At 31.6% G+C, this 11,953-nt stretch overlaps 1 protein-coding gene across 1 annotated transcript; it reads left to right on the forward strand.

The window, feature by feature from the left end:
- The first annotated feature begins 4,398 nt into the window (after nucleotides 1-4,398).
- On the forward strand, nucleotides 4,399-11,953 carry LOC108725226 (protein PFC0760c-like). Its single transcript, XM_018452114.1, has 5 exons — nucleotides 4,399-4,452; nucleotides 5,645-6,038; nucleotides 7,115-9,519; nucleotides 10,929-11,162; nucleotides 11,602-11,953. Exons 1-5 carry the CDS (start codon nucleotides 4,399-4,401, stop codon nucleotides 11,935-11,937), a joined length of 3,423 nt encoding a protein of 1,140 aa, XP_018307616.1. The 3' UTR covers nucleotides 11,938-11,953.

Here is an 11,953-nt window from a genome sequence, read left to right on the forward strand (position 1 = left end):
CTGCAAGAGGTGCACATTTCGAACAAAATCTTCATTAAAAAGTTTATAAATAAAATAATTAAAATAATAAATTAAATATATTTTTTTCTTTTTTCGTGATTTCCTGCGAAACAAAGCAAAAAGGAGCATATGTCTATAGGACTTTTTTTCTTAGTTTTTTACTCCTCTACACGCTCCCGAAGTTTTGCCATTTAATTTGGAAACACCCTGTATAATCCCGCTATAATGTAAGTATATTACCGAGAGAATTGATCGAAACATAATTGTGCCCGATGGCTCTATTTTCTGATGAATTTACTATCAAACTATCAAATTTTTGATAATCGATTATTGTACGTACATACAATTGATCTGCCAATGTTATGCACAGTGATTAGCTTGATTTTTAATGCAAATTTATTTAGATACTAAACTATAATACTACTAAACAATTTTTCCTCAAGTTCGCGATCATATGATGAACGAACATAGAAAGAACAATTTAACAAAAGTATCTAAAAATTTAGCTAGATACAGATCTGAAAATAATTTTGTTGTATTAAAACTACAAAATAATTATGTAGAACGCTCGAATAATGCTAGAAATAATTTTGACGTTCAATCGGCTTGAGGGTTTTTTGTTATTTTCATAATTATTTTGATAGGGTAACAAAATTATTTTCAGATCTGTTTCCAGCTAAATTTTCAGATATTTTAGCAAAATCATTCTTTAATAATAGAACCATAGATAATAATTAAAATGTATACAAACCAGATAAAAATTTGAAATTTAATTATCTTTTTATGTTATTATCGCAACATATAATACATTTACATTACTCCTAAAATTACAAGTAAAATTAATTTACTTGTTATTTAAACTGTAAAGTTTTCAGTTGGACATATGTTTACAGCTGAAGAAATAAAATGAAATTAAGATACACGCACAAACTTTGTACCAAGAAGGAAAGAAAAAGACTTTATACATATATGTATATATATATATAATTGTATATATAAAAAAGAGGAACAAACCTATCACGTTTCTATTATTATTGCCAGGGAATTTTTTAGCAGTCTTCAATTTGCATGAGACTGAAAAGGTAAGGGAAACATTTCATACGATGTTTCCGCCTTTTCGAATCTCCAATGTCCGATTTTTACGATGTTGCGCGTTAAATTTCACATGGGAATAAGAAAGATCGCTATGTATTATAATAAACGAGGTCAGAAAGTATCCGTCGTTGTAAATATCGCCGGGACGATAGGTCTGTGGGGATTGCATTGCGGGATTGTTAAAGATGACTATTTGCCTGCGTAGGATTCGTAGTCAGAAAACTGTCAAAATTCTTCATGCGCCTGAGTTCATGAATTCCGAACCCAAGGTGGTCAGCCAACCGAAGAAAAAACTGATTCCATGATCGTATTTATCGATGCATATTCTGTATGATATCTAGTACCTAAAATCTTGCAGATTACCTTTTGTCCAAAAGTAATAAATTTTAGATTTTTTGGCTAAGAAAACTGATGTTTCTTTGATACTGATTGGTGAAAATAATTATTTTTTGCAAGTTCTTAATTTTTAACATTATAATTTATTTATGATAACAAATATATTACATATAAATATATTATAATTTTTTATATCATAACAAACATATCACATATATTTGTTAAAATATATGTCAAACATTAACAAAATATATATTTTAAAGATATCAAAAGATTTGAATCTTGTCGTTCATTTCATCAGGGCGAGGAGCGCACTGATACTGACCATACCAGGATCATATCAGCATCAGTGCGCTCCTCGCTCTGCTGAAGTGAACGACAAGGTTCAAATCTTCTGGTATCTTTGAAATATATATTTTGTTAATGTTTGACATATATTTTAACAAACTCATGAAAATATGAGTGATAAAACATTCATGAAATGTTGGCCTTAGCAATGGATGAAAACATGGCGATAACCCGCACAAACCTTCTGATATCTTTGAAAATGAAGATAATACCCGTAAAAGCTTAAAAAGCGTTATCAAAACATATATTTTATATTATTTGAAATTGAATAAGAAATACATATATAAAATTAGAAATAATATAAAGTTTCTATTTAATTTATTTTCTTGAAAGACTTCTTGACATTCATTTCCAATCTCTTAAATGTCTTTAAAAATATAACGGATTGTTATTTTTCTCAGGGGAAGATCAATTAATTAAGAAATCTATAGATTATGAATATCATAGTGTACTATATTATATGAAAATTCTAATAAAGTAAATGAATAAGTTATGTTAATTAGCAATTGTATCTTTTTATTTGTAAATCAAATATTACATTTATTATAACGAATTTAAATATTATATAACATAAAAAATGTAATGTATACAATTATATAATATTATATAATACAAATATTGTATTAATTATTTAATATTGTTTAATCGTTTAATCGACGATAAACTCTCTTCTAATATTTCAAAATCCCATTGCAGGTGTCTTTTCGAATCGAATTCGTCGAAGTTTCGAGATGTTTTTACTATGACAACTTTACTACGACTACTTGCATAACAAATTCTCTTCAATTGCGTCTTTTAATTAAGACGCAGTCGGGGGTTACAACCGAACATTGACGCGGTATGCAAGCAACTACAGCTATCCAATTTAGGCTTGAATGCGCGCAGAAATTTGATCGCGTGAAAAGTCGCTCCAAGAAACTTCTTTTCACTTCGGCTGACATAATCAATCTAAATTTTACCTAATCGAATAAACTGTATTCATTATCTGAAATTACAATGTTATTGTTAACTGCTTTCTAGAAGAACATCATTAAAATTGCCTTAGAAGAATATAATATATGTTGACATTTTCAAAATGAAAAAAGATAAAAAATAAAATATAAATAACAAAAGGAAAAGCATGCGTATGAGCACGTAACAAAATCCTCAGCAACAAAAATAACATTTACATCACAGTAGTCACAGATAAATTATGATGTCGCTGTGAGATTATTAAAAGATTACAGATTAAAACATCACATTGTTGTTTTAATCTGTGTATGTCATAGCAATGTTACTATAAGATGTAATTTTTATTACAACTTCATAATAATATTATAGCGATATCACATCTGTGACAAAGCTGACATACTCATGTCACCATGACTTTATTGTGACTCTTTTTGTTGTGAGAGAATATAACAGGAAAGAAAGCAATGTTTTTCGACTTATGAAAGAGAATAAGAGGAAAATTAAATTGTGTTCTTCACGTAGAGTTAAAATAATGATTTGCGGTTTATTTTATTTGTATGAAATTCTGTTGCGTCTAACGCAATTTGCTTTGTTCGTACAGTATTCTTTGAAATAATAATCTACGTGACACCAGAAACCGCAGGAGATCGTGTGTGACTTTACGCGACGTACATTATTGTCATGATATCCGATATGCAAATGTGCGACATTAATCTGACTGCGGATTATGAAAATCCAACAATGTGTCTACGTAGAAATGCAAAATTTATCCGTGTAGCGATCAATGGACTTGCCAATGGCGATTTTGTTTGATTTCGATTGAACAATATTACAAATTCACTTTCGACAGCCGCGTTTCGTAAAAGTCATGCGACGTTATGCTAAATTGAGTAACGCAAGCGCAATATATTGCATGTAAATGCTAATGTGTTGCAACCACCAGTAAAAATGACAAGAAAGAAATTGTAAATCGTAACGTGGCATACCTTATACGAAAAGAATGATTTTGCTGAAGTATCTAAAAATTTAGCTACATATAAATCCATAATTGATTTTATTGGAATATGAAAATAATTATTTATAGGACGCTTAATTGATTGTTGGAATGTCAAAACTTACTAACTGGCCTTTTAAGAATGAATATAGATAATCCGCGAAACACGTAGCTTCTATAATGTCAAAACTTTTTGAATTACTCGTCATGCTTGAATTTCTTACACGATAAAATTTTGTTAAATTATTTTAATAGTTTAATAAAATTATTTTCAGATTTGTGTGTGGTTAAATTTTTATATACTTTAGCGAAACTGTTCTTTCCGTATGGAAATACCGTTTCCTCCGTGTTACGATACTTGATGCGTAAAAACGTAGCATGTTGCACAATGTCCATTAATAATAGATTAAATAATAAGAGATCGGGATGTGCTTTCAGATATCGGCTCCGGCCGAGCGACGATCTTGTGCAACCAGTAGAGAAAGGAGGAAGCCGAATCGAAGGAGCGATCGATGCAGGACTGATTGTCGACGGTTCCTTCGACACTTCGAGGTGCCTAATCGCTGTGAAACTGTCATATCATTCGCGAATGGTTTTCTGATAGAGGAAACGGCTCGATATAATTGTCTGGTCGCATCAGGAACACGGTTCAGTCTTTGTCGCGGATCCGAATAATGAAAACCTTTCGGAAGCTGGTAGCCATGGTGCTACTATTGCTAATTTATTTGGTAATATTTTGATAATGAATCTCAACCCTTTGTCGGTCATAGAAATCTTGCATCTTCCGTCAGATCCTGTGTCTTCGACCTTCAGTGTAGATTTTTGTATTATTCTTGTAGAAAAATTTTAAAAAGCTGTTATTTGTGCACTGTGAAAAAAGCTTTTGGTATTTGTAACTATAATTATATATATTACTATATAATTATTATTATGCTAATGTTATTTTGGTGCCAACTATATATATATATATAATACATACATATACATATATGTAATATATATATATATGTTTAAAATATGATAAAAATACACATATAATAGTTATTATTACTAACATTATAGCAGTAATAATCATAATTATATGGTATATTTAATTATAGCCACATATCAAAAATTTTTCTCTCAGTAAGAAAGCTTTAACAGCGAATTTTTATTATCACGGAAATAGCATTTTACTTATCTTTTAACAAATTTAAATTTGTCTATCAGAAATTTCACAATAAAAAAAATGTTTGACCAACGGAAGGTCGCCCTAACGATAAATGTGACGATATAAATGAAGAGAATAAAAATAACTATCCGAACTATCCGATATGGATTTGATTAATTTCGTAGCATGTTGTGACGTTTTGCAATGATAATGTACACGCTTTGCCACGAATGGTGAAATAAATAATTTGCAATAAATGAGCAAATGCAAGAGCTATCAGCGGCAAAGGTTAATTAGAACGGTGGGGTAGGAGTAGCGATAAAGTGATATAGTGCCGAATATTGTGAAATATATATAGGGGTCTTGTCTAAACTGACATTAATCTAATTAATGTGTGATATATTTAATACTAATAAATTTTATCATGTTTATGAGTAATTATTGTTTTTACCGCGAGCATAAATATACGATAATTAAAGAAAAAATAAAATGATTGTTTTTCAAACAAATCAAAACTTTATTGTGATTCATGAAGTAATGCTTGCAAGATGCGTTTGATTTACATAGATGTAAATTTTATCGATTTCTATTAGGTTACAAAAACTTCTCTGTTTTGCTACTAATTTTTACAAAACTATAAAATTATCTTACAGATTAACTTATCTATACTTTTTACAAACTTATATCTAATTTAATTTATTAAACAATACTAGCGTTTAATTTACATATTTACAATAAAGATTGCATAATCAATATCGATCTATGTGCAGTTAACATTACAAGTTGGCGACGCAGAACACAACCATATGAAAATTTCAAATGCCACAAGCGATCGCGAAATTATTTTGGAGGAAGTAATCATTGCCGGAAGTGGAAATAACACTCGCATAATTGCGAATGCAGTAGTAAAAGATGCACCGGAGCTCGACGATGAGGTACTCTCGCTTTTGTCTAAGCGCGAAATACAGGAGAGCGACAATTTGAAGCAGATATCATCAGATCAAGACGATCAAGATGCGGCACAATCGCAGGCTGCAGTCGTTAACGCAAATGAAGAAGATGAGCTGGAAATAATGAGTCATGTGATCGCGAAGTACGAACCGCAGAGACTCACAACGAGAAAGACTAAGAGAAAAATCATCGATGGCTCGAACGATACTCATGGTAAATGAAACAAAATTCCTTTTCTTCGACATTATATAGTAGAGAGTCTTGGCCATAAGTATAAAGCACCTTCAATTCATTGTTAAATTTAGTGTTGAATTTAGTGTCTTTTTATTAATAAACTTAAACTCCTAAACAGTTTCGATTCACATTAAACTATCTTCAGTGGGGAAAAACTTACAAGCTAGTATAAATGTAGTTCCGCATATTTAAATCCGTTTAAACTAATTTAATCCACGAGTAAAACATTTGGGAGTTTAAGTTTATTAATATTTAAATTTATTAATGTTTAAAATACTAAATTCTAATCTCGTGCACCAACGTCGTACCTGGCTCATTACGCCATTACTGTTATTTTTATAATATATTACTTTTTATAAAACCTATTTATAACAATTGCAATATTTTATTAGTATATATATGGGACGTTCCACGTCAACCGGATCACCTGCGTGTCCAAAAATCAGCGCAATGAAAATAAGCGTTCAAGGTCTTAAATTATTCGTATGTGCATATTTCGAAAGAAATGTGCTGTTTTGAGAGATCCAATATGGCGGATCCAATATGGCGCCGAGAAGCGATGAACATCGCAAGCAAATGTAACATTTTCTTGCTTAAACTATTGTACTGATCCCCAATTGGCTTGAAAATAATTACTTCTAGGTTTTTCAGAGTTGCTGATTGCGAATATGCTGGCAAAATTTCGAAATTCAAAATAGTAGATCTAATATGGCGACCAGTGTACGAAACCTTGAGACCTATACTCTTAGATCTTCAACCTCTTTTAATTTCCTAAGCTTTTTAATCCCGAGCGTGAAGGGGTAAACTATTTTAGGTCTTAGAACAAAGTTAGTCTTAGAACAAAAAATATTTCATCACTAGTTATCACCACTGATTGATTTTTAAATGCATGTTCAAAAATCAATCATCATCCGCTAAAAACTAGTGATGAAATATTTTTGAATAATTTGAGACCTTGAATGCTTATTTTCATTACGCTGATTTTTGGACACGCAGGTGATCCGGTTGACGTGGAACGTCCCATATATATGTATGTATGTATATTTGTTTCTTAGATGTTCACGATAAGATCGAGGGGTCGATAACAGATATCGAGAGGATTTACGCCGAAATGTTGAAAAATATCTCGCGGAAAGCTCCCGAAATGACAGTAAATAATGCCAATGTAGCGTTAAATCCCTATTTATCTTTGGCAAGAAAGCAACTGAAGCAAATTTATATTCCGAAGGTAACAATCCCTTCTGTGACTAACGACAGAGCGGAGAAATCACATTCCGATGTTGAGCCTACTTTTACATTACCTACTTTAAACAGCAAGAAGAAAAGATTACTTAAGAAATATTTGCAATTAAATCGCACCGCAACAACTCCACAAGTCTCAGTCGAAGAATCAAATTTCAACGAGGAATCTGCTAGTAGTAAACCAAGCACGCCTACGGGATATTTCAAGGTTCCCAATAGAAAAACGAAGGTAAAGAACGGGTTATTATCTGTACCAACGTCAAACGTTTATTCTGGTTCAACGAAGAATCTTACAAATCGTCATGAATGGGATGTTAAAGACTCTTCAATTCAAATTGTATCTCCATTTACTTCACGATTAAATAACAGTAACATTATTAATGTAAATAATTTAAAAAATTTGAATGTTTCCAATTATGCGAATGCTGATCAATTACTGACAAAGTACAACATAGTGCCAAGACCATTTTCCATATTACCATCGTCCAATTCACTTGTTACCACGAACATTGATGCATCACATAGAAAACCGAGCGTTTCGCCAATGAATTTCTATCATCAACAACAGACTGCTCGTTCTTCTGCAAACATTCTTCCATTGGTTCTTCCAACAGATCTATTTAATCCGCTTGCGACACGCCGTTATATCCCAATAAAGCGTACGAATCATCTCAATCTTGAAGGAAATTCAGCAACAATTGTTAGCACTGAAGCAAGTTTGCCAACGAGTCTTACAAGGAAAAAAACTACCCTTATAGATAACAACGCTTTTTATACAGATGTAATTGATACTACGAGGAGTCCTTTGGTCAATGATGAGAAATCGAGTTTAAATGAAAACCCTGAAATCGCGTCATATAACAAATTCGCAAGCTTGTATTCAGCTAACATTCCTAATGTACTCAATACGCCAAAAGTAATTACTCAAAACTTTAAACAGCTAGAGCAGCCGTCGCAACAGCAAGTTTCCACTCTTCCTGATGCAACTTTAAAACCTCTTACTTCTACTTTGTTGAAAATCCAACCAATTGCTACCTCTAAACCTGCACCATATTACGATAGCAGATCATTCATTTTGCAAGACGGAAAGTATAAGAAGAACAGCGATGAAAACGTCGGAACGAATGAGCAGTCTCGCGTTGAAGACATTGATGTGACTAAAAAAGAAGATGATGTTGAAAATTATAAAACTCAAGTCAATGAAGAAGCTTATAAAGTTTATAAGAAGCCGTATAAACTGAGCGAGAAAAAAGATCGCGAAGAAGAAGAGGAAGATCGTTATCCACAGCAAAGCCGTAATTATCAAGACAAACATTATGAATATGATGAAAATGATAGAAATAGTAAAAATGATGATAGACACGAAAAATATGAGAATGTTCGGCGTGAGAATAACGACGATGGAGAGGAAGATGAAACGGAAAAGGAAGAATATGATGGCAACATTGACAAAAGTAAAGATGAAGATAATGACGATAATCGTCGTCAATACAATAAGTACAGATATGATAGAGATAATTCTGATGAGAAACAACGTGAAAATCCACGCCATGAGAAATACAACAAACCAAAAAATCGTCGCGATAAGCATGATGATGTTGAGCATCGATTTGAAGACAAGAGTAAGTATTTTGAATCACTATATAATGATGATGAAACTCGTGAGCAGGATAAAGAATATCGCTCAGATCAAAAGAAATTAATAGGCGACAACCAATATAAGAAGGATCGACAAGATCGCAAGTATAAAGAATTTGAAGATTATAGCATTATCAAAAACAAACCGTTTGCTCAACGTTCTAAAGATCTACGTGCTTATAAACAAGACGAAAAATACGAAGAGGAACAAAGCAATGACGATGATAAGCGCAAAAATCATAATTATCATGCTTCTCCACGAAGAGACTCGCTTCGCGAAGAGCATCTGAGCGAAAAATATAGTGAATCTAATCCTGCACACATACACGAGGAATATCATCATCAAAGAGTCAAAGATGATCATCGTGATCATCGTAAACACGATAGTGAAGATCAGGACAATGGCAAAGAAGAAGCGCGTGATCATGTGCACGGTGAGACTCAGGAACACGCAGAAACTCATAAACAAGAAGAGCATAATGGAAAGAAGGAAGATAGAGAAAATTACAAGTTTGAAAAAGGTGGCGGTGCAGAAAATGAAGAAGAACACCATGGGCATGAGGGAGAAAAAGGCGACAAGGTAAATTATTTTTTAAACATCGCGTTTGTTTATCAAACTTTATTTACATTTAAAAGAAATAACCGTGGAAATTATATGCAAGATCTGTATTATCCCAGGTAGCAACACTGAAAAAAGAAATGTTTAATTTTAAGATATTAACATGTTTTATTCTTAACTTCATTTTTTAAACTAAAACATCTTTAAGTGTTTAAAAAATAGGGACAAGAATAAAACACACTTCTTTTTACAGTGAAGTTGTAATCACTTTGACATCAATAGTTAATCTCATTTTAGATTATTAATGTTATGTTATCTATTTAAAATATATATCTAATAATGACGATCATCTTTTTGACCAATTAATAACGTCATTCATTTATTTATTCTGCTATATATTTACGTCATATTTGTTGACGTCGGATAAATGACCAATCAATAACGTATTAGTGATGTTATTAATAATTAATTTAAAAATGTCGTTAATTTATGCCGTTAATAACACAAAAATAAATGAAATATTTTCAACAAAACATAGGTTTATATAACGCGGCTATGATAAATTCATATTATATATATTTAGAACGATAGGATTAGTTTATAGAGTATAATAATTTTATAGTTTAACAATTAATAATTGTAATTAATGCTCTGACGAATATAAATTCAATATATATGTAATTTCCGACTATAAGAGCCAAAAGCAAGTTGATAAACGCTAATTATTATTTAACATCCATACATATAAAATACATAATCAAATCAAATACGATAAAGAAAGCCACGATCGGTCAAAGTTAGATGTTTCGAATAATACATTATATATTCTTCATTAAATCAATTTATTCCAGATATGATTTACTCGCCGATACTTTCGGACTTTCAACACAATCATTTTGAAACGCTAATAATCCTCCCTAAATAGATTAGAAAGATAGAAAGAAATATAATCAAATGTTTCAATCTTGAATATGGTCCTCATCAGTGAATATACTATAATACTTAAACGTTATATTACTCATGTTATCCTAATATCTTTAAAAATCACAGTTGATAGTGTACATATGATACATCAAGCTTTTTAGACACAAGATTGTTCCTTTATAGTTATTGTTATACAGAATAATAAGTAACAAGAACATCTCGCTAAATATATATGTTTTATCCTTTGATTATGCTAACATTATCCTGATCATTCGTATTTTTTTCTCCCGATAGAATCAGCAAATTTACTGATGATTCTATTTTCAAAAGATTGTAAAATTGAGCAACACACTTTTTCAGGATTGGTTTAATTTTCACTCTTTAGAGTGAAATTTCACTCCAACGAATTTAGAATGTATAATTGCTACCACTATGTTTTTGTCTGTGAATATAATATTTTGGCAATATAATTTTAATAATGATTTTCTGTTTATACCCGTTCGCAGGGGTATAAAGTCTGGCATGAGCACGAGAAGGCTGAGAAAGGACATCACAATAAGGAGCATGACAGCAAACACTATGATGAAAAAGACGGCGAGGAGAAGAAACATGAGGAAGACGGTGGATATCACGAGGAACATCAGCATGGTGAAGGGGGCAAGAAAACAGCTGAATTTGGCGAAAAAGGTGAACACAAGAAAGGTCACAGCACTCATGGGGAACATTCCGTACATAAAAAGGTAATATGTACTATACATAAATTAAGTTCTTTTTTATTCAAATAGAACCCTAACATTTTTTTTAGAATTCTTTATATAATATAATTTTTCAGAATTTCTGGAAATTATACAAAATTTTTGTATAATTTTATATGTTTTTAAAAAATTTCTTTGATTTTTTAAACAAATTGGAACATTTTTCAGAAGTATTATAAGAAAGTCTATACTTATCTCTTTTTTAGAATTAAAAAAAATTTTTTAAGAGGTTTCTAAAACTTCTTATTCTATACTTTCTGAAAAAAACTTATAAAATCTGAAAAATTTAAGATATTTCTTTCGGAAATTTTTATAAAATTAAAATTCTTTAAATTCTCTAAAAATTTGTAATATATTATGAGAATTTTTTTCATCAGGAAAACGTTGCGATTATGGAATTTTTTCATTACTGTTAATTTTGTAGGACGAATACGAAAAGAAGACAGAGTTCTTTGATGAGTTTAACGAAGATGGTGGCGTAGAGAAGCACGGCGAACACCATCACGATCATGAATCGAAGAAGGGCGGTCACGTGAAGAAGGGCCATCACGACAGCGCGAATCACGAGGAAAAATATAGTAAGGAGGGGAAGCATGAGAAAGGCGGTCATCATCACGAGCACAAGGGCCATAAAGTCGACGAAGGTCATGACCATCATTACGATCACCATCATAAGCATGGTAAGAAGGAGGGACATGTGCACGGGAAAAAGTGGAGCTCCAAGAAAGGCGATGGTGATGACCATAAGCATAATCGCTGAAGCGAAAGATGAGAGT

The sequence above is a fragment of the Mycetomoellerius zeteki genome, unplaced genomic scaffold (genome assembly GCF_001594055.1).
Source record: "Mycetomoellerius zeteki isolate Tzet28-1 unplaced genomic scaffold, Tzet1.0 scaffold332, whole genome shotgun sequence".
Classification (NCBI taxonomy): Eukaryota; Metazoa; Arthropoda; class Insecta; order Hymenoptera; family Formicidae; genus Mycetomoellerius; species Mycetomoellerius zeteki.